At 38.1% G+C, this 23,170-nt stretch overlaps 3 protein-coding genes and 1 long non-coding RNA gene across 5 annotated transcripts; 1 reads left to right on the forward strand and 3 right to left on the reverse strand.

The window, feature by feature from the left end:
• Positions 1-5,945: 5,945 nt before the first annotated feature.
• On the reverse strand, positions 5,946-6,989 carry LOC129737607 (uncharacterized). The gene is made up of 3 exons (XM_055728768.1): positions 6,962-6,989; positions 6,228-6,388; positions 5,946-6,185 (listed from the first exon to the last, which is right to left on the reverse strand). Exons 1-3 carry the CDS (start codon positions 6,987-6,989, stop codon positions 5,946-5,948), a joined length of 429 nt encoding a protein of 142 aa, XP_055584743.1.
• A 7,523-nt stretch (positions 6,990-14,512) lies between these two features.
• LOC129740077 (uncharacterized) lies at positions 14,513-16,281 on the reverse strand. Its single transcript, XR_008736091.1, has 4 exons — positions 16,157-16,281; positions 15,517-16,090; positions 14,904-15,454; positions 14,513-14,840 (listed from the first exon to the last, which is right to left on the reverse strand). It is a non-coding gene; the product is annotated as an uncharacterized LOC129740077 (long non-coding RNA).
• Positions 16,282-17,843: 1,562 nt separating this feature from the next.
• On the forward strand, positions 17,844-21,541 carry LOC129737608 (uncharacterized). The gene is made up of 2 exons (XM_055728769.1): positions 17,844-18,241; positions 21,448-21,541. Exons 1-2 carry the CDS (start codon positions 17,844-17,846, stop codon positions 21,539-21,541), a joined length of 492 nt encoding a protein of 163 aa, XP_055584744.1.
• LOC129740380 (uncharacterized) lies at positions 20,158-22,626 on the reverse strand. 2 transcript variants are annotated; one of them, XM_055732037.1, is made up of 3 exons: positions 20,773-22,626; positions 20,593-20,679; positions 20,158-20,535 (listed from the first exon to the last, which is right to left on the reverse strand). In XM_055732037.1, exon 1 carries the CDS (start codon positions 22,624-22,626, stop codon positions 21,691-21,693), a length of 936 nt encoding a protein of 311 aa, XP_055588012.1. In that variant the 3' UTR covers positions 20,158-20,535; positions 20,593-20,679; positions 20,773-21,690. The 2 variants fall into 2 exon arrangements, with proteins under 2 accessions (XP_055588012.1, XP_055588011.1); XM_055732036.1 differs by having other exon boundaries at positions 20,593-22,626.
• Positions 22,627-23,170: the final 544 nt, after the last annotated feature.

Below are 23,170 nucleotides of genomic sequence, written 5' to 3' on the forward strand. Positions count from 1 at the left end.
AACGAGAAAATTTGTAACTTTAGCTGTATATAATGTTCTAAACATATTTTACTGACATTACAAGGTTTCTATTGATATAAGTTTTATATGAAGTTCACTATAATTCAAACGACTTAAATAGATTTTACTTTTGTGGTGTCAAAATGACACCAAAAGTCGGAAAAGGGAGTTTTTTTGTCCAGGCTTCCAGGGTTCGTCCATAAAAAAAGTAAAGATGCAATATTGAAGAACTTTTGAATTCATTTAGGGTCCCCGAAGAAATTTTTGTATTTTGAAGCTTCTGAAAAAAGTTACATGCCTTCAAACTTGCAATGGTGTCAAAATGACACCCTAATGCGGATGAGGGTTAATTCTGCTACTAAAACTTTTTTTAGTGAAAACTATTTATTTTTAGTTATTTTTATTAATATCAAAATGGTTTCTTAAAAGTTAACGGCAAATAAATTCAATAGAAAGGTGTGTCTATCTATAAATAAAGCAAAAACTTTTTCATAAAACTTTAGAAAAATCAACTTTTTTCAATGGGATTTATGAAAGTTTCAATAACGTTTTTTTCTGTTTTATCAAAGTTTCTTTCAAGAGCGACCAATGGCGCTATATCCAAGGTGAATGAGCAGAGATAAGGTACAAAGAAATTCAAAATTTTCACTCCACATGATCAATAAATTTGGGCAACGAAAAATCTTTTGAATCAAGTAGATGAAAATCAAATTCCGCCTAAAATTTTGAATTTCTCTGTGAAATAACCTTATTTCCATCCACTTGAGGAGAGATAATCATAGAAAATGTGTTCCAGTTGTCTTTGCGTCCAATACTGCGCAGTGGGCCCGGCCTTGTAAAGATGAGTAGTAAATGTACATTTACTACTCACCGGTATGTTGACAAGATCTGGATGTTTATGTATCATAAGCATAAGCAACTACATCCAATAAATAAATTTATCTTTAAAAATTACTAAAATACATAAAATTACGATCGGGGTACGAAAAACACGTGCTTCGATCCATCCATGTATCATTGTATAGATCAATGCAAAGTCAGCCTATCGACTTTGCTTCTTCTAGACAATAATACGATGTGGGACAAATGGTCTTGTGCGGCAAGAAGTTTTCTCAAATCACGCTCTTGGCTCATTTTCAACACCTTTCATGCTTCCTAATCTAATCTATCCGTCTATAATTTTCATTACTTTCATTTGAAATTCTTCCTATTAGAATGTATAATTCACCGAAATGCCATTAATCATTAAATTAAAATTACATTTATTTTGCCGAAAAAAAGCTTCAAATGTTGTCGATTTAGTACCTAGTATTTGACATATGAGACTCTTATGCGGGTATATTTCATATGGGACATAAACGGGTTGATATTTTTTTTCGTAAACTCTAGAACAAACTATCTTTTTAAATAGTTTTAGATTGATGAGCTATTTGAATAATGACGAATTGTCGGGTTAGATGAAAAATGTCGAAAATTCATATGGGACTGTTATGCGAGTAGGGGCAGTATTTATACATAGTCCTAAAATCAACATCAAACCAAAATATTCCTGTAAGTATACAAAAAAAAGGCACCGAGTAAGTCGCTACTTATACAAAAAGTGTAGGGGAGAATGAGGATACTTGATCCCTGGGGATACTTGATTCCTTAGCTATATCTCAAAACTGGAATGTCTTACAAAGATCAAATGTTCTAGAAAAATGTGCCAAAATGAGCAAAACAACAATGCTTGTAGTTGAAAAATTTTTAACAAAATGATTGTTTGAGTAATTGAACTTTGTTTGAAAAATTTCACAAAATGTAACTTGAAGATCTTTTTTCATCACTTTAAAATGTTCCTTACATGGGAAAATTATGAGAAAAATATTTGTTTCAATGCATCTATCGTTCGAGCGTAAAATTAACTTCATAATGCCATATTTTCAAAGGAATGGAAAACTCTCAACTTTTTCCAGACAAAGTTTTCTAAAATGTTGATTATGGGTACAATTGATCCCCTAGTGTTGGGTACAATTGATCCCCCCTTCCAAACGGCATATTCTTCTTCTGAATTGATCGTTATGATTGCTGATTACGAAATTACTAATATTTATCCAAAAACTAATATTTATCAAACAATTGTCTGAAGAAAAGAGCAAAAATAATTAATTTTCTCTTAATTATAAAAAATAGCGCCTTTAAGTATGCAATGTTTCTAGCGTTGAGACAAAGTTATAGAATTTTCTTCTTATGTCTGCTATCAATTGTGAAATGAGAACAAACATGACCAACATAGTCAATTAACATTCTATCTTGGGGTTTTGTTTGATTTTTATACAAGGATTAGGGCTTCCTGAATAAAAGATCAAGTCTTCTTCAATAGGGGATCAAGACTCCCCTAGCTTCAGAAAAATCGCAATTTTTTTACTCCCACGAAAATGCTTCTAGTTCATCAACGGGTTCAAGTATCGTTCTAATTTTTGGAGCATAGAAATTTGAAGTTACAAGCTGTCAGAAAATGTCAAAGACGGCGAGTTGCTAAACTTTTCCAAAAAGATATGGTGAAAATAAGAAAAGGGGATCAAGTATCCCCACTCTCCCCTATCGTTTTCTCGTTTGTACATTTCATTCTGGAACATCATCGAGGGACCACCTCCACCAAAGTAGGTACACTTGTATCCACAAAAGCAAAAACCTAACAAGTGCCAGGGGATGTGCGACACGCTCAGTGAAAAGATTTATAAACGTGGAAGCATTGATCTTCTTTTTTCTTGCCCCTACATCACTCCCACGTGCCATAAAGCAGATAAACACGTGGGACATTCCCGGGAAGAATGCCGTTTGCTCTTAGTCGAACGACAACCAAACCAACATTAATGGTGGGAGGAATGGATGATGTACGGTTTTCTTGTGCCATTTTGCTTTTTTCGCCATCCGGAAGTGAATACATTTAGTTGCCATAAGCAAGGGGTTTCAAGATGGGTTTGCGCAAAAAAGGCAACCCAAATCGAGTGCCGGAGTAGATGGGCTGGGAGATGCATTGAATGTGTGAATTGTATTATGGACCTACTTCTTAACCTCCTTTCAAGCTTGTTGACTCATGTAATGAGAAAGTTTTTGTCGCTAGCCTGCGGGATTATGCTTCTTATGCTTTGTATGGCAAAATGCTTGTTTATCCGGGGCGATGCTCTCGTTTGACGTAGCAATAAAAGGCGCAAAAATACGTGCTTGATGGGGTGACCATTATGTTTCAATTATTGCAGTAATAAACCTACTTCGTACTGGTATTATGTAGGGAGTGAATTAATTTTTTTTGGGCCCCTACGAAAAATAATGGCTTTTTCGAAAATATTGTGATTCCAGAAACATAATACATAGTAGTTTTAGAGTAAATCTGCCGAAATTTTAAAATTCAACGCTATGCCTAAAGCTTAAAAATGTGGATCCTATCCTGTGTACAAGTTTTCTATTCAAACTATTTTACTCCCCTTTTCAGAGCTACTTAGCTCTAGCTAGTATCCAACCCTACTAAAAAATCATTAAACCGCATCGAATAGTTGGTTTTACAATTTTTGCCGCTAAATGATTAAAAATATATTAATCCATCAATCCTTGTTACTGAAAACTGTATTACAAGCTGTATGTCAAAAGTAAGAGCTAAGAGAAGCTTAAAAACAGTGGAAAACTGTAAATGGATCTATTTTTCGAAAAATGATCTATTTGGTAGCCTCAGATATCCTTGGTGATAGTGTTTTTCGACCTAAAAAAATTATTGGCAGTTAGGTCAAAGAATTACGTGCATTCTGAGTTGATTTTTATAGAAAAAATATCCTTAGTTTGAAAGGAGTCAGTTATTTGGGGGTCAATTAACACAAAAACTACAAAAAATATAGCTACAGCTACAGGTTAGTGTAATCTGGTCCAAAATTAAGAGAGAAAAAAATCGTTGAACTGGGTAAATTCTACAATTGAATAGTTAGTGAAAGTAAGCCCCCGTTGTTATGCAACTTTCCGAAAAATTGTCAAAAAAAGGTTCTTATCCATATTGTTTTTCGTGGAATAGAAGTTGTTTGAAGTCATAAAGTCATAAATCATGTGGAGGAGCTTTCTGTTCAAATGTTCCGAAAGTTTCCGTCGCTGGCATCCATCTCAAAGGTTTACCAAATTTTGCGGATTTTGAAATTTGTTTCAACTTTTGATGACAGCAACACCATATCCTCTTCACTCGGCTACAGCCTACTCTTTTTCAAAAATTTGATATGTGATGACTATGCTTCTAATAAATGCTACCCACTCATTTTCACCATCTTTAATTTCTTCTTTTACTTTTACTTTCTATCCGTTTATAAATTTCATAATCTTAAAATGTTTTTTTTTTACTAAAAAGGACATCACTTTTCACCAATACGGTCGACAAATTATGGAGCAAATTGAGAATTAAGATAGGCCGTAGTCATAGTAAATGCGATGCGGAGTGTTTTGGGAAAGCGAATTAGCGAATTGCGACTTATGACCAAGGTTGCCGAAATCACAGAAAAATCTGTATTATCACAGAATTTTGAGCAAAGTTTCGTCACAGAATCTGTGTCACAGATCACAGAATTTTTAAAATTTTCAAAGAATTCACAGAATTTCTAAATTTTGTACCGATTTCCAAAATTATATTTTTTTTGTCATTTTCGACTTTTTATTTCTGACTATAATTTATGAAAATATGAAAACAAAGTAATGTAAATTGAAATTTTTCAGTTAAAACTGTAATGAATTTCCATTTTGTTGATGTTTGACATGATTTCCCTATGAACTTCATAAAAAAGTGTCACAGAAAACCGTCCCAGAATTTTAGGTTCAAATCACAGAATTCGAGAATTTTTTTTTGTCAAAAACACATTTTTTTTCGGCAACCTTGCTTATGACATAGGGGCCGCGTGTATTCGCGGATCTGTTTCATCACGCTCTCTTAACCTTCTTCGATTTTTTAAAAACCTCTTTATGGTTTTCCTCAGAAAACGTTTTTTTTATCAACCTAATGAGCTAAGCAACGGGTTAGGGGGAGTTAAGTGGAAAATGGGGTTAAATTTATTTATGGAGGGTAAAAACAACAGGTGAAGTTCTGAGTTACGGAGGAGCCACAACTTAGTTCGTAAAGCCCGACCTGGCGACATTCCTTCAGTCCTTCTGAAACTGCAGTTCGCAGATGATTTTAAAATCTACCTTAACATTTACTTGATTTTTTTTTTGTTTCGATTATAGTCGTTTTACCATCATTATGGCATTCGCGACTTTATCAACGTAACAGTTGGCGGATCGTTATTGCGAAACTTATCCGGCACAACTGTGTTCGATGTTTACTCTTGGGCTCGATCTCGCGGACATCTGCTCACGAGACAACAGACTTGCCAACTGAGCTATATCACAAGCCCTATTTACTTGATATTGGATTGTGTTGTGCTTCAGGAAGACATCGACCGATTATTAGTGAAGCGCGGATTACACGGCATGGAAAAATGTGAGTGTATAAGCTTTTTTAGAACCAGAACATCTGTTCTCTCTCATTAGTTCAACACACCGTAGAAGCCTTTGATCGGCTTCCTGTGTTGGAATACAATCAGATCAGCTTTGAAGACCCGTACGCTCTGAAAACAGTTTTCTGCTTATTGGTACCTAGAAGCTGGAAGCTACGCTCGAGCTTGTTGGTGAAGTAATTACCGAATAAGAGCGCTGATTCAATACTTAAACTTCCATGTGAATGGATCCGGAATAGACTTTTGAAGTGTTTTGGTAGTGTTGCAACGGGGTTATGTCAACAAGGGATGTCTTACTGCGTTTGTTTCGGTCTTCCATCGATGACGTGTGAGGCACCGGGACAATTTTTTTCTGCTTTTTCTTCTCATACGCGTATTGCACTTCCACGCGAGAATCCATTTTATCTTCCGGTTCCATAATGCGGACATGCGAAAGCATTCTCAAAAAAAATCCGCATCGTCTTCATCTTCTGGATTTGTCTTGCGGTTCGTCTTTTCTTCCAGAAGCTCTCGCTTCCTAGCCTCTACGTCGACTAGCTGCTGCTGTGCACATTTATTGGATATTCTGTCCTCGTTGACCTGAGTACGGGAATGTGTTCCATGTATGTTTTGAAGTTCCAGAATCTTCCGGATATAGAACACTTTCGTCCAAGCTTTCCTCGAACAACAGTTCCACATCGCCTTCGTCAACATGATTCATGGATTAAAAGACTTTCAGGGTTTAAGTTGATGTCGAAGAAACATCATCGACTCAAAATAAGGCCATGTGGTATACGCTTTAAAGTTCAACCTGCAAGCGTCACCTGATCTGCATTTCACTATCTTCCGCAACTCCTTCGAAAAGGTGTCACATAGATTCTTCCATTTTTTCTTCGCCAAATCAGCTGTAATTTGAAATATATTTGGTTCAGATGTGGACAACTTTAAAAAATATTTCAACTTACATGCCTTACTCAGTTACCGCAATACTTGATCAAAAAATAAAAGAAAAATAAAAAAAAATCCTGTTAATTGGATAACGGCAATGTAAATTTTTTTAGCATGTTTAAAGATATTAAAAGCGGTAAAACTAACACAAAACAAGTACGCTGCATCGCCGGTTCTAATCACATCGCACTCACTATGTTATTGGCCTTATAGTAGTTGGAATCAAATGATGTAAATGTAGATGATCTTACACAAATACACCCATAGAAGAGGTAACAGAAATCCAATGCCTTTTTAGCAAATCTCTGTGCCGATAATGCTCTGAAATGTGCACTGTGCCGAAGACGGTATGTTTGAAAAACCGTAACTGGCATAAGGACTCGGCTTCCAACCAAAATGATGACCACTACATTCAAGCGAAACAAGAAAAACATTTTATGGGATTTCGTTCCTATTGGATAATCCATCCCAGAAACAAGAAAATAAAAATAATAACCACAGCGCCGTGGGGAGATTCGAACTCATATCACCATTCAAATCGTCTTGCCAGTCCGACATCTTAACTGAAATGTGCACTGTGCCGAAGACGGTATGTTTGAAAAACCGTAACTGGCATAAGGACTCGGCTTCCAACCACAATGATGACCACTACATTCAAGCGAAACAAGAAAAACATTTTATGGGATTTCGTTCCTATTGGATAATCCATCCCAGAAACAAGAAAATAAAAATAATAACCACAGCGTCGTGGGGAGATTCGAACTCATATCACCATTCAAATCGTCTTGCCAGTCCGACATCTTAACCAGTGCACCATTTGAGCTTCATGCAGGACGAGGGCTGTTTGTCATAGGCTTTCTGCCACCGATCAATCACAAAAAAAAACGTACAACGGAGGCTTCCCGGCGTTTGGCCTCCTTTCAAGGTATTCCTTTGTTTTGTGATGGAAACGGGAAAGGGAACGGGAGTGAAGGAACGGGAAACCCATTGAATGAGAACTGTGTTTGCTTACTGCCTGCTATTACATACACACGCTACATATACACAGCTGCTAAAGCCGGGCAGCTTGGCCGTTGGTTGTTTGCCGGTGAATTGGAGGAATGTTTTTGTTGTTGCTTTTGCTTAGCCAGCAATGTTTTTTTTGTTGCTTTTACTGCATACACACGCACAGCTTGGCCGTGGTTTGCCGGTGCCGTTGGATTGAATTAGAAGGATATTTTTGTTGTTGCTTTTGCTACACCCAAAATTCAGCCTCTGTGCCAATGGCGTGTAGTCAATTACATAGCATCATTGGTACAAGAAGATAACGCGATCGGTGCTGATTCGATTTGCTCCCACCGGCATTAATCTCCCAAGTTAACCGAATTGCGTATGTCTGAAAGAAACAAAATAAAAACGCTTTCACGTCCCTCCCTATCGCATCACAAGACGAAGAAGGATGGAAATAAATACCGGCCAACAGCAGGCAGCCAGCGAACCGAGCACTGTGCGTGTGAATGTAGCAAAAGCAACAACAAAAACATCCTTCTAATTCAATCCCTTCAATCCACCGGCAAACAACCACGGCCGAGCTGTGCGTGTGTATGCAGTAAAAGCAACAACAAAAAAAAACATTCCTTCAATTCAATTCGCAGGCAAACAACCGCGGCTAAGCTGTGCGTGTGTATGTAGCAAAAGCAACAAGAATATAAATATTCCTTCAATTCACCGGCAAACAAGCACCGGCCAAGCTGCCCGGCTTTAGCAGCTGTGTATATGTAGCGTGTGTATGTAATAGCAGGCAGTAAGCAAAGCACAGTTCTCATTCAATGGGTTTCCCGTTTCCTCCACTCCCGTTCCCTTTCCCGTTTCCTCCACTCCCGTTCCCTTTCCCGTTTCCATCGCAAGACAAATGAATACCTTGAAAGGAGGCCAAACGCCGGGAAGCCACTGTCGTGCGTTTCTTTTGTGATTGATCGGTGGCAGAATGCCTATGACAAATATCCCTCTTCCTGCATGAAGCTCAAATAGTACACTGGTTAAGATGTCGGTCTGGCAAGACCATTTGGTTTGTGATATGAGTTCGATTCTCTCTACGGGCGCTGTGGTTTTATATTTTTATTTTCTTGTTTCTGGGATGAATTATCCAATAGGAACGAAATCCCATCAAATGTTTTTCTTGTTTTGCTTGAATGTAGTGGTCATGCATCATTTTAGTTGGGAGCCGAGTCCTTATGCCAGTTACGGTTTTTCAAACATATCATCTTCGGCACAGTGCACATTTCAGCGCATTATCGGCACAGAGATGTGCTAAATAGGCATTGGATTTTTGCAACCTCTTCTATGGGTGTACATTCACACGCACAGTGCTCGGTTCGCGGGCTGCCTGGTGTTGGCCGGTATCTATTTCCATCCTTCTTTGTCTTGTGATGCGATAGGGAGGGACGTGCAAACGTTTTTATTTTGTTTCTTTCAGACATACGCAATTGGGTTAACTTGGGAGATTAATGCCAGTGGGAGCAAATCGAATCAGCACCGGTCGCGTTATCTTCTTGAACCAATGATGCTACACCCAAAATTCAGCCTCTGTGTCAATGGCGTGTAGTCAATTACATAGCATCATTGGTTCAAGAAGATAACGCGACCGGTGCTGATTCGATTTGCTCCCACTGGCATTAATCTCCCAAGTTAACCCAATTGCGTATGTCTGAAAGAAACAAAATAAAAACGTTTGCACGTCCCTCCCTATCGCATCACAAGACAAAGAAGGATGGAAATAGATACCGGCCAACACCAGGCAGCCCGCGAACCGAGCACTGTGCGTGTGAATGTAGCAAAAGCAACAACAAAAATATCCTTCTAATTCAATCCAACGGCACCGGCAAACCACGGCCAAGCTGTGCGTGTGTATGCAGTAAAAGCAACAAAAAAAACATTGCTGGCTAAGCAAAAGCAACAACAAAAACATTCCTCCAATTCACCGGCAAACAACCAACGGCCAAGCTGCCCGGCTTTAGCAGCTGTGTATATGTAGCGTGTGTATGTAATAGCAGGCAGTAAGCAAACACAGTTCTCATTCAATGGGTTTCCCGTTCCTTCACTCCCGTTCCCTTTCCCGTTTCCATCACAAAACAAAGGAATACCTTGAAAGGAGGCCAAACGCCGGGAAGCCTCCGTTGTACGTTTTTTTTGTGATTGATCGGTGGCAGAAAGCCTATGACAAACAGCCCTCGTCCTACATGAAGCTCAAATGGTGCACTGGTTAAGATGTCGGACTGGCAAGACGATTTGAATGGTGATATGAGTTCGAATCTCCCCACGGCGCTGTGGTTATTATTTTTATTTTCTTGTTTCTGGGATGGATTATCCAATAGGAACGAAATCCCATAAAATGTTTTTCTTGTTTCGCTTGAATGTAGTGGTCATCATTGTGGTTGGAAGCCGAGTCCTTATGCCAGTTACGGTTTTTCAAACATACCGTCTTCGGCACAGTGCACATTTCAGAGCATTAGCGGCACAGAGATTTGCTAAAAAGGCATTGGATTTCTGTTACCTCTTCTATGGGTGTATGTAATTGACTACACGCCATTGACACAGAGGCTGAATTTTGGGTGTAGATGAAACAAAAGGACCTTTGTGGTGGACAAGCTCGTGGAATGAACCTCTAATGTTATGCGACAACTTTGGTGTGTTTATATAGGTACCGTCAACTGGGCATGATGCAACACTATCCAACTTCAATGGCTTCTAAAAACTCACAGGTCACAGGTAATCATACCGGTTGTACATCAAAAGTTTTGAAGTTTATGGGACATCAAATTGACTTAGTCAGAAAAAATGATTGGTTATTTTTAAATTTACACAAAACGTGCTATTTTCACCCTGTAGGGTCTATGATTGATAAGGTAATAAAATGTGAACCTACACCCATAGAAGAGGTTGCAAAAATCCAATGCCTATTTAGCAAATCTCTGTGCCGATAATGCGCTGAAATGTGCACTGTGCCGAAGACGGTATGTTTGAAAAACCGTAACTGGCATAAGGACTCGGCTCCCAATCAAAATGATGACCACTACATTCAAGCGAAACAAGAAAAATATTCTATGGGATTTCCTTACTATTGGATAATTCATCCCAGAAACAAGAAAATAAAAATTAAAACCACAGCGCCGTAGCGAGAATCGATCTCAAATCACCAATTACATGATCTTGCCAGTCCGACATTCTAACCAGTGTACTATTCTAGCTTTATGCAGGACGAGGGATATTTGTCATAGGCTTTCTGTTACCGATCAATCACAAAATAACGTACAACGGCGGCTTCCCGGCGTTTGGCCTCCTTTCAATGCATTCCATTGTCTTAAGATGGAAACGGGAAAGGGAACGGGAGTGAAGGAACGGGAAACCCATTGAATGAGAACTGTGTTTGCTTACTGCCTGCTATTACATACACACGTTACATATACCCAGCTGCTAAAGCCGGGCAGCTTAGCCGGTGTTGTTTGCCGGTAAATTGAAGGAATGTTTTTGTTGTTGCTTTTGCTACATACACACGCACAGCTCGGCCGTGTTTGCTGGTGGATTGAATTAGAAGGATGTTTTTGTTGTTGCTTTTACTACATTCACACGCACAGTGCTCGGTTCGCTGGCTGCCTGGTGTTGGCCGGTATTTATTTCCATCCTTCTTCGTCTTGTGATGCGATGGGGAGGGACGCGAAAACGTTTTTATTTTGTTTCATTCAGACATACGCAATTCGGTTGCGCCGGGAAGTTAATGCCGGTGGGCGCAAATCGAATCAGTGCCGGTCGCGTTATCTTCTTGTACCAATGATGCTATGAAATTGACTACACGCCATTGGCACAGAGGCTGAATTTTGGGTGTACACAGCAAGAAAAATTAGTGTTAATTTAGATCGAAAGCGATGCACGAAAACGGAACATCGATTTTGATGTAAAATTTTATCACGGTTTAATTTTTTCAAGGATGTAATTTTTGAGGCGTGTAAATTTAGATCGAAATCAATGCACGAGATCGGATCACAAAAGCCGTCGTGCAAATATACACAGGGATATAAATTTTAAAATTTACTATCGTAAATCTTGATAGTATTGTTAAATATTCAGGTTTTTGTTTTGTCTTTGAATGATGTATCATGTATCATTTTAAATTCACATTTATTGCCAAAACTGAACTTAAAAAAGCATCACGGAAAGTTAGCTGAAATTTTTGTTGCATCCGATGATTCCCAGCACGAGGATGTTTTTCGGATCAGCGTCATCAGCATCCTCGAATGGTTCCGGGACATTATAATTTTTCTTTAAGCATCACCTGCACACTGAATTGTTCTGACAAAACTTTCTCCGGATAATCACTGTCCGGATATCAGCCACTGCGGAAAATCTGGCCTTGCTGTAATGGAGAGAAAACTCATCAGTTTCAACCGCATTCTTTATTTCACGTCTCATAAACTTACTACACGCAGAAAAAAGACGGGGAGTCGGTTCAACAAAACGTTTTGTTATTTTGTTTTGTTTTCCCAATGCATATTTTTCCGTTATTTTCATGAAAAAATCGATTGGAAATAATAACAAAATTTTGTAATTTTTGCACACTCATTTTTTATTACTAAAAATCTAAATTTGGTTTGTGTTCAAACGCAAACCTAGTTGTTTTTGAATAAACGTGTAGTTGAAAAACAAAATAAACATAAACAAAAAAAGAAAAAAGAATGAGAAAATTATGATTCATCTGATACGAACACACCATGGCGAAAACTGCGAAAATTGAGGGAGGAGGTCAGCAGCAGCGGTGGAATCGCGGAGGATATTTTTTCGAGAGTTGGAACCTCCTAAGGAACCGGCAGGAATAGTTTTGAAGGTAATGTTTTTTTTTACATTTGAAAAATCTTATGCTTCTTACATTTTTATTTTATTTTAGAACATGGCCGAATTTGACCACCGAGCAGCAACAACACCGGTTGGGCTGTTGACCAGTGCGCGGTTATGGAGGAGGTGCCGCTGCTGCTGTTGCTTGAAGAGGATGACTCGATTCCCGAGAAAATCAAAGTAACCAAAATAATAATAAGTTTAAAAAATTAATTGACTAAATAATAAAATGGATTCTAAATATAATGAAAAGATCCGAAAACCTAAAATAATTGCTCTGTCTTATTGAAAGAAAAAGAAAATTATTTCAAATCATAAACTCCATGCATTATTTTTTACCTGATTTTTTTCGCTGTTTTGAACCTCACATTTTGTTTTAGTTTATAATCAAATTTTTTTTGTTATTTTGACAAGAATGGTGGATCATTTTCAAAAAGGGGGTATTTCGTTTTCAATCAAACGATAAGTTTAAATTAAATCGATAATTTTAGTCAGTGTTACCAGAAATATATTTGTGCTTTTTCCCAACCAAAAATTTTATTATTTTCGTTCGAAATCTTATTGTTTCTAAAATAATTTTTTCTGCGTGTACTTTAAAAGACTCTTGAAGTTTCTCTGTAGCTGCCGCCTTTGAACGACTCGTTTCCGAATAATTTTCCAACTTGTTTACTTTGTGCCCGATGCGCAAACCAACTTGAAATATAAAAAGCCCAAGTTAAATATTTGCATTCAATTTTAAATCGAACAGATATAATTTTACACTGTTTTTCATATAAATTTCATTGAGTGGTTGATTTTTGCATAACGCAATGTAAAATTAAATCGCAACAGTTTATTTTTATTCAATTTTGGAACAAAGACTAATATTACATCGAAAGAAGTTTAAAATTACATCTTTTTGTAATTACACGCAAGAAAAAAAAAGATCAACCGTGTTTTAGATTCCGTATTTATAGAAATTTTTTGCTGCGTTCAACGTGTAATTCGACGTATCTTGTGAGTGTTGTCACATAAGCGTGTTTGAAGCTAGAGCTTAAAGTTATAATGCTATTGTATTGGTGAAACCAGAGTAGCGCTTATTCTTGTGGAAGAGCATCTATGTAAGGAGCAGCGTCTCCAATTTTCACATTCACAACAGAAACCCATTTCAAATGAAAGGCCAAAACAAGCTACTGTAAGTTTGCTCCACGATGATTTCAGTTGAAATTCCTCGGTGTTCCGAATGATGATGACGTTAATGATTTTCACAGTGCACCTTATGATTTTCAAATGAAAATCGAGATCTTCAATTTCAAACAAAATTAAAACTGTTATTGTTATGTTTTTTTTTTTGTTCAATTTAGTTTTTCTGTGATTATAAACTATTTTAAAAGGGAACTAAGCCAAGAGCTCTAAATTCATTTAATATTTATATTTATTTTTTATTTAAGTAAGAGGAATTGATTTAAAAGCATCAACAAATTTTAATATTAAAAAAAAATATTTTTTTTGCAATTTTGATAGCTTGATTCTGTAAAAAACGTCCTATAAATTTGTATTTTTAGACTAATAATTTACTTATTTGAAGATTTTCAGCAAGGCATGAAAATGAAAGCGATGATTTTCAATCTAAAAAAATTTCTTTCATTTGACTGTTATGCGGACCGGTCTGAATGTTTTGTTTACTGACTTCCATAGCAACCTGAAACTTATAAGTTTTCATTTGGCGGTGAAAAAGTTATTCGATTGTGTACTTCCAAAGCAGTCTAGATTCAAATGATTGAATGAAAATTGGAGACCATGGTAACCCGGATCGAAAAATCGGCCCAAAATCGGTAGGATTTCGAACCGTTCAACCCGTGAATCGGTTAGAATTCTGACGAGAAATCCAACCGATTTCCGACGAATTCAGTGCCCTGGTGAAACAACTTTCCTGACGACGATAAGTTTTTGCGAGTGAGCTGTCAAAACAACCGGGTCGTTTCAAGACGGAAATCGGTTAGATTTCCTACCAAAATCAGATGGTTTTCCCATCAAATTTGACGGTTTTCCGATCGAAATCGGACAAAAAATCCGAACGCTTTGCCCTGTTGTTTTTCTGCCCTGATGTAAATTTTTGTTCGGATTCCAATTTTTTTGAAATAAAACAACATTATTTCTATGGATAATTTTATTAATTTTTTTTTGGCAATATATGTATACAATATTATGAAAAAAAAATATTTATAATGCGCTAGAATTTTTTTCATGTTTTTTATAAGATTTGCCCAATGGGGCAGATGATTGGCTGCTTCGAACGCCAAAAATTCGCCATCCTGTGATTTGAGAGCCCGGTACAGGATCTGTAACGCATGTAGGGAGGTCTCCTCGATATTTTTGCGTCCGGGGAATGGTGTGAAGGTGTCAAAGATGGAACAGGCTTCGACGATGATGTGCAGAGGCAGCCTAAGGAAGTCGGATATGGTGTTGACTTGTAGTAGGATGTGGAAACCGGGTGGGGAGTTTCCTGCACAATTGTCCCCCGTGGCAGTCCACTTTGAGCGGCCGAATTTCCTGGGTTATTTCCTGTGAATTTAAAAAATCATTTTGAATTTGCTATATAGGTATTCGTTTTTTTTATATTATTACCTCTGACGCATTTGTGCACCAGCTAACACCGGTTCGCGTCTGGAAAAGCTCTTTCAAGCTGGCCACAAGCGACTTCCTTCCGTCATAATACAACACCGCGACCAAACTGCGCGGCAATCCCGGGTGGTTCGGCAGCTGCTGCTGGGCCGTACAGAGCATCCTAAGCCGATAGTTCAACGCATGAATTCTTTAGATTGACATAGTCAACAACCGACAGCAATGTCTCGATGTCGGTAAGTCTGCAAGCTTGTTGGGATCTCCCAAGAGTTGGCAGTTCTTGCCATCAACATTGATGAAGAAGGTATCGTTTTTGAGGATAACAGCCCGATCATACTGCAGATTGAACTTTCCTGGGATGGCCATGTGTGCCCAAATGAATATTATGATCTGTTGTCGTTCAAGTGGTTCCGAAGTTGAATCGAATTAGACCTCGGTTTTGGCCGTACACTCCATACAAACGTAACAGAAATGGATTGACCTCTTGCATGTCGGCTCCGCGATAAAATTGAAGACACATCCGGCGGGAACTAACCCCTGTGATTTGGTATCTGCTGAAATAAGCAAAAAAAAATATTAATAAATGAATAGTAACTGTGCTGCAGACGTAACCAACCTATCGGCAAACAGCACCGGTTACAGGTACTTGTGAAAATCAATTCACCATCAGGATGCACATCTAGCGAAGGAATCGGTCCATCTCGTTGATCTTAGTTTCTGTGAGTGTTCGACTCCGGTTGCCTTTCCATCTCGGAACTACCTTTTGCAGTTTAAAAACCGTTTAGGCGAGCAAATGAAATATTCGTCGACCAAAACTGCAACCGTTTCGAAAAAGAGGGCCAAGCATTCCGTCGTTACTGAGAGACATGTCACAATAACAGATTTTGGGAACGATTGCTTTGTGCATTTCGAGAGAAAAGTATTGATGGTAAAAGAATACGACAAAACACAAATGAATTAGTCTGTGCTGAAGTGAAAGATCTTATCCATTTCTTCACTGAACCGTTGCAATCAAAGGGTATCGAAATGTATTGTTCGTATAAGCGCGTAATTAGCGAAGATCGTTACATTGTACCTGCAAACATGGCCCAGAAAATCCAAGCTTTGGGACTAGACTCGCTTTTTACTTAAGTATACTCTTATTCTCCATTCACATCCGGCAGGAACTAACCCCTGTGATTTGACCTCCGCTGAAATAAGCAAAAAAAAAAGTTTATTAATAAATGAATGGTAACTGTGCTGCAGACGTAACCAACCTATCGGCTAACAGCATGCATCAGTATGCATAAGAAAGTATTATGTCCGAACTGCTGCGCAGCTTGTGTAGACTTCTTACCAGCGTCGATCTTAATAATTTATGATCAATCCACATTGCCAGGTCTGCAATTAAACGAATGAATGATGAATTAACAGATTTGATATCGTATACCTTGATACTGTATTCCATCGCGCTTTCCGGTATTTGTACTAAATTCGGTTGAAATTTTGGCCTCAAATATTGCATTGCACATGATCGTTGTTCACGTGTTTCGGATTGACGGTGGTTGACGGATAATCTGAAAAAAAATAGAGTTAATGTGCATACTTTTAGTAGAACATATAGCTTTCCGAAATGCATAACCAGAGGACAAAAAATAATGCGCTGGACATTTTCCGAACATTACCTTCAAAACGTTGAGGACTGAAGCATTATCAAACGACAGCCATCACATTACTAGTCAACCAAGTCCTTTTGTGTCAATCGGTTTTGGATGCACAATGGGCTTCTAGTGATCAAACCTCAACTCTGCTCTGCTGCTGCTCTCGAATTTTCAAACGAAGCCTTGAAGCATCGAAGCACCCTATAATCTGCAAATATTCGAACGAAAAAGTAATAGTTAAGAACCATTCGGTTTGTGTTATTAACGGAAATTACCTGTTTTTAGGAGAAGATGAATGGATTGCGTGTTGATGAACATCAAATCTGGGGAAGTTTCACTGATTGCATTATTCGCATGTAGAGGTGGTGGAGGCTTCAATAACCATTTATTTCTCTTCCAATGTTTTTCAACGTAATGATATGTCTCTTGTGTATTTATCTCTGAAATGTGAGGCTGAATTCAACTTCAATTGTAAATTATAGTGTGTCTTGTACTACTATATGATACGAACCTCTTAAAAGTGGAATGTTAGATTCTCTATAACATTTTTTTATTTCTATTTTTGTTCATATCATTTAAAGAATTCAACTCCTTTATAAAAAGTTGTTTGGCAGATGGGAGAGGGATCGAGCTAGCTTGGACAATTTAAGGGAGGGATATGATACACTTTCTTCAGTCGATAACCCACTGAGGATGCTAGCAAGTAGCTAGTGAAATACTAGTATTTGGGTCTTTCAAATACTGTAGCTGAATTCAAAGGAATCTTCGACTACTTTGAAATAATAGTTTCATTCAGCTAAGAGGTTCTTCAAACCTTTGATTATTAGTGACAATGGCATCCACGCCTAGTGAACCAAACAAATTTATTAGATTGAAAAAGTGTATCGCGGGGTTGCAGAAAAGCATTTCTTTTCTTAAGGAATGTTTACGTTTTGGGTTAACTCCTGTTAGCCATAAAATAAAAGTGAGTGTTCAAGTGCCAAATAAGTTAGTGAAAAAGTTACAGTGTGAGTTCATCAGGGACAGCATCCAAAAGATGTATGCCCAGTTGAATTCTAAAACTCTGGAGTGTTACGCACTTCATCTTAAATTAGCGAAACAATACGAAGCAGAGTTTCCTTCTTTTTTGATGAAAGTGAAAGTAGCTGAAGAGTGTGAGGCGAGAAGAAAAAAGTTGACGCTTGACAAAAAGTTGAAGCTCTTGAAGGTGAGGCAACCGGTCAAATCGAGGGAAATACCAAGTGTTGTCGATTTGGACGGGTTTGTTGTGAATCGCTCTTCGGAACAATTCACGGATAAACAAATGAGCCTACTGAACAAAGGGCTGAACTATGCGGTACATAGGAAACCGCGAATGGACCAGGTAGTCCTGGACGTCGAGACAGCTATTAGGTCTAGCAAGTTGTCCTCAACCCAAAAGGACTGTGCGAGGGCTGAAGTAGCAGAAGTCTTGAGGAAAGGTATCAAAGGACACTCGAATAAGGATGAGCTTGATGTGGTGAAAGAGCTCAAAAAGAAACCGGTGTTTTTTGTGAAAGCGGATAAGGGTAACTCAGTAGTTATTTTGGATAAAACTGATTACAATCAGTTAATTCAAAGTAAGATCGATGAGGGCCCCTATCGAATTCGCAGAGAGGATCCTTTGCCAGAAATGGTGAAGGAAGTAGAAAAAACACTAAAAGAGTGTGGGCCCATTCTGGGGTTTGCGCCGATCGCATTGAAAGTATCAGCCCCTATCGTCCCCAGAATCAAAGGTTTACCTAAGATTCACAAACCGGGGAATGAAATGAGGGAGATAATTTCAGGTGTAAACGCACCCACAGAAAAAGTGGCAAAATGGTTACTAGAAGAGTTCAAAAGGATGCCAAAACCTTTTAGAACTAGATCGGTAACCAACACTTTGGAATTTGTCAAGAGACTTCAAGCCTCAGGCAACATAGAGGAGGATGATATCATGGTTTCTTTTGATGTTTCAGCACTATTTCCAAGCGTCCCAGTTAAAGAAGCTTCTAATCTGTTAGAGGATTGGTTGCTTCAACAACATAGTGGCAGCGCTTGGAGACTCAAAGTGCGAAACTACAAGAAACTTGTTGACTTGTGTATGGGACAGACATATTTCAAGTTTAGGGATCTGTTCTATAGACAGACAAAAGGGGCTCCAATGGGAAACCCGTTGTCTCCGTTTCTTTGTGAACTGTTTATGGCTCACTTGGAGGAAACTCTTGAAAAACAGGATTTACTACCCGAAAAATGGTGGAGATACGTCGACGATATTTTCTGTGTAGTAAACAAAGATTTTCTTGAGGAACTCCTGACAGCCATAAATGGTTTACATAAGAATATCAAGTTCACTTGTGAAGTGGAAGAGGATAAGAAAATCCCTTTCCTGGACGTTCTCATAAAGAGAGAAGATAATCTTTTCAATTTTGAGATTTACAGGAAACCAACCAATACTATGAGGGTTATCCCGAGCACCTCTAATCATTCATTAGGACATAAGATGGCCGCTTTCCATCATATGATCCACAGAATGAATTCGATTCCTCTCTCAAAAGAAGGGGAAGAAAAGGAACTTCAATATATCTTCCAAACGGCTAATAAGAATGGATACCAATCCAGTTCTATTCAAGCCATCATCAACAAAAAACAAAAAATTCTTCAGAGAAAATCCTTCACTACTTTAACTCCAATTCAAAACGAGTTTCAACGGAGATCGATGGAATTTAATAGCTTCAATGCTCTTGAATTACGATCCAAGTTAACAAAATTTGATATTGAATTGGTTTTTAGTAGTTCCAATAATCAATTGAAATCCATTTTAGGATCAACAAAAGATCCGGTGGAACTTTTGCATAGATCCGGTGTGTACAAGATCAGTTGTTCTGACTGTGATAAGGTATACATTGGACAAACAAAAAGGAAGTTATTAGAGAGATTCGAAGAACATTTGGCAATTGCCAAATCAGATTCGAAGAAAAAAGTTCTCCCTTCACAGAATCCTAGATCTTCAGTAGCATTACACATCTGTGAAACAGGCCATTTGATCGATCAAGAAAATATTTCTTTACTTCGATCGTTGAACAGTAATTCGCTGAAGTTAGATGTAGCGGAAAGTATTGAAATTTTCAATCAAAATTCAGCTAAACTGTTGAACGGAGACAACGGACCAGGTCATAGTTGGCTGTTCAAGTTCTTAGGTAGGAAGAAATATAATTTACCTGACAACGCCCAAAATAGGGCGGGTAACAATAATAATCTACCTGACAACACCCAGAAAAGGGTAGGTAGGCCCAAGAAACTGACAACGGCACATTTGCCGAGCATTCGAAGGTTCTTTTTACCTACAAATAATTCAGAGCTACCTAGCTTGGACAATTTAAGGGAGGGATATGATACACTTTCTTCAGTCGATAACCCACTGAGGATGCTAGCAAGTAGCTAGTGAAATACTAGTATTTGGGTCTTTCAAATACTGTAGCTGAATTCAAAGGAATCTTCGACTACTTTGAAATAAAAGGGATCGAAAAATCAGCTTGGGCAACGTCTGTCAATGTAAAAATTTATATATTTGTTGTTTCGAGTAAAATAAATTGAATTAAACTTGCCTAAAAGTATTCTGACAATTTCATATCCACTGGCACACTTTGGCATAATCACTGTGCCACAATTGTGACTTGATTTGCCAGACCAAGTATGATAATCTGCATTGCTAGATATTTGGCGCACAAATGTTTTTAAAAAGGTGGTGGTGGCCGTGGTTGGGTACTGCCGAAATTTCTGCCTGAATAAGGAATTGCCTTCTTCCGAACGTGCCAATTCTTTCATCTTTTCCAACACACTTTGGCTAGGAATCGGAAACGTTATTTGAGAGATGGTTGGCTCTATGAGCATGTTCTTAAATAGTGCCTCGTTCACTTTTGCGAGCTCCTGTCGCTGTTCAACATGAAGCCGCTTGCAAGCAGCTTGCATTAGCAGCAAGGAGTCTATTTTGTTTTCTGTAAAAAAAAATCGTTTATTTTTCAAAAAGCAATCTATAGAATAGAAATTATTACCAATCTCAATAAGTTTCCGCATAAATTCAATCTGGGACGGAGATGTTGTGTGATGTTGAATTGGTTCGCCAGCAAACGCTTCAATCTCTGAAATAATATAAAATTAATACAAAAAAAACATAATTTAAAAATAAATTTCTGAACAATTATTAAAATACATATCAAAAACATTCTAGGTACCTTCTTCAATTCCTCGTTTGCGGATAGCCTTTCCCGGTCTGGGCAACTCTTTGTAAATAATATCTGAACCCGAGGTAGGCTTAGGAGATTAGTTAGGAGATTGCATTGTGATATCTATAATAACGTTTGTAATTTATTTAAAAGTTCTAAAGCATTTTTTTTTCATTTACCTGATATATCGCGAACAGCCTTACCCGGTCCAATGAATACAGTTGATGGACCTTTATTTGTGATATCTTCAACAAAATATTCATTAATTTTTAAGTATTTCAATAAATGTATTCAACTTACCTCTGGCGGTGAGAGGCGCCTGTTTTGATACAGATTCATTGGCCTTTCCATGGCATGGAGCGAGGTTTTCCAATAACTTTGCAGAAGCTAGAAAAAATTATTTTAGCAAACACAATCTATTTTCGAAATACTCAATACATAACCTTTGCTCAAACGCACTTTTTTATGAGAAGCTACTCGCAGATGATCTTGGACAGTTGCAGGTTGGCTCAGAGCTGTTTAAAATTTAAGAATTTTTTTTAGCTTCCGTATGAACTTGGCATTATTTTATTTCTAAGTTACCTTCGTTGGCTTCTCTGATTTGGGCGAATTCAATTTTGTACCTTGCATTAGGAGTACTATCATCGTTATATTGACTATATTGTTTGATTTTGCTTCTTTTAGGTATGCTTCCGGCCTCCTTATGCACAGCTACCAGGTGTTCATAATGATCGTACTGGATAGCATGATTAAGGCCTGTTTAAATAACTTTTGTTAGTAGGTATACGAATAAAAAATTATATCAAAACTTACTCGAAGCAGTTTTTAAATGTTCTTGGAAAGACATTTCTGAAAATGAAATTTTGTAATTTAAAATTTGTTCTTTTCAAGTATTCTAATCTTAAATTACCTAATACATAAATATTTTCAAAAATCAGAATGGAGAATAAGAGTATAAGTAAAAAGCGAGTCTAGTTCCAAAGCTTGGATTTTCAGGGCCATGTTTGCAGGTACAATGTACCGATCTTCGCTTATTACGCGCTTATCCGAACAATACATTCCGATACCCTTTGATTGCAACGGTTCAGTGAAGAAATGGATAAGATCTTTCACTTCAGCACAGACTAATTCATTTGTGTTTTGTCGTATTTCTTTAACCATCAATACTTTTCTCTCGAAATGCACATAGCAATCGTTCCCAAAATCTGTTATTGTAACATGTCTCTCAGTAACGACGGAATGCTTGGCCCTCTTTTTCGAAACGGTTGCAGTTTTGGTCGACGAATATTTCATTTGCTCGCCTAAACGGTTTTTAAACTGCAAAAGCGGATTTGGCGCATCTTTGATTGATTTCAGCATTTGTTGTAAGTAGCTTTCGAAAGGAAAAGCCGAAAAGTCGTCCAAAGGTCCATGGTCGAGAGCATCTTTTGCTAGATGTGTTATGACGTGGAAATTGTGTACAAAATAACTCACACCATATAGCTGTATGAACTCAATTGCGAAGGCTTCTAATAAGTTCGAAGCAACGTCGTTGTTGGCTATATAAAGGACCGGGTGGCATAGAATGCGTATGGCCACACTTAGTTTCAAGAAATGGCCATAAAATGGTTCGTCCATGACATTTTTGAAAATGAGTGGTCCTGTATACAGCAACAACTGACGAAATTCGGTTGCCTTGAATCTCGAAAATTCTTCGATCGTTCTAGGCTTCCTTTGAAAATCTGAGCAGAGTTGAGGTTTGATCCATTTCAATCTTCGATTAACTTCGGCCTTTTGCTCGGTTGAGAACTTGTATGCATGATCTCTTCCTTCAATCCAGATCTTCATCATAGTTTTGAAGACCCCTAGGAGTACATTATGCATGTAGTCAATCGGAATTTTTGAGACGCACCCAAAACCGATTGACGCAAGGGGACTTGGTTGACTACTTATGTGATGGTCATCATTCAAATCTTGGAAGGATTCGTCAGTCCTCAACGTTTGGAAGGTAATGTTCGGAAAAACTGTTCGGTGCCTTATTCTTTGCCCTCTGGTTATGCATTTCGGACAACTGTATAACCCGGAAGGAGACTGAAAAGTTTGAAGGAATATTTAATGATCTGCTTTAAGCGCTTTTTATTATTCACACGATTGTATGTCCATTAGTGCACTCAACTTTCGCGCACCGCCGTATCGCACATTGCAAACCTGATAATTTTAATCAACCTGAGATCCTAAACATGAGACCTGAGACATCTGCCCGACTGGCGGAAACTCTAGCTAGCGAAGACCTGTTAGATGAAGCGAGTAGGGTGGTCGAAGAATTGCTAAGCTCCCCGAAGCTGCGCGATCTTGTCTCAAGGAGCAAAAAACCAAAGTATGGTTCACCAGCGGACCTTAGACCAGGTACCTCCGGCAGAATCCTGGG

This window comes from Uranotaenia lowii, chromosome 1 (assembly GCF_029784155.1).
Source record: "Uranotaenia lowii strain MFRU-FL chromosome 1, ASM2978415v1, whole genome shotgun sequence".
Classification (NCBI taxonomy): Eukaryota; Metazoa; Arthropoda; class Insecta; order Diptera; family Culicidae; genus Uranotaenia; species Uranotaenia lowii.

Excerpts from the sequence above, each read along its gene's own strand:
- LOC129737607 (XM_055728768.1), bottom strand. The coding sequence starts at position 6,989 with ATGTCGGACTGGCAAGACGATTTGAATG. Across the intron at positions 6,389-6,961 it reads CTGGCAAGACGATTTGAATG|CTGATTTGGCGAAGAAAAAA; the intron begins GTGATATGAGTT and ends TTCAAATTACAG. Across the intron at positions 6,186-6,227 it reads TGTTTCTTCGACATCAACTT|GCGATGTGGAACTGTTGTTC; the intron begins AAACCCTGAAAG and ends ATGTTGACGAAG.
- LOC129737608 (XM_055728769.1), top strand. The coding sequence starts at position 17,844 with ATGAGCCTACTGAACAAAGGGCTGAACTATGCGGTACATAGGAAACCG. Across the intron at positions 18,242-21,447 it reads GAGTGTGGGCCCATTCTGGG|GTATGCTTCCGGCCTCCTTA; the intron begins GTTTGCGCCGAT and ends TGCTTCTTTTAG.
- LOC129740380 (XM_055732037.1), bottom strand. The coding sequence starts at position 22,626 with ATGCATAATGTACTCCTAGGGGTCTTCAAAACTATGATGAAGATCTGG.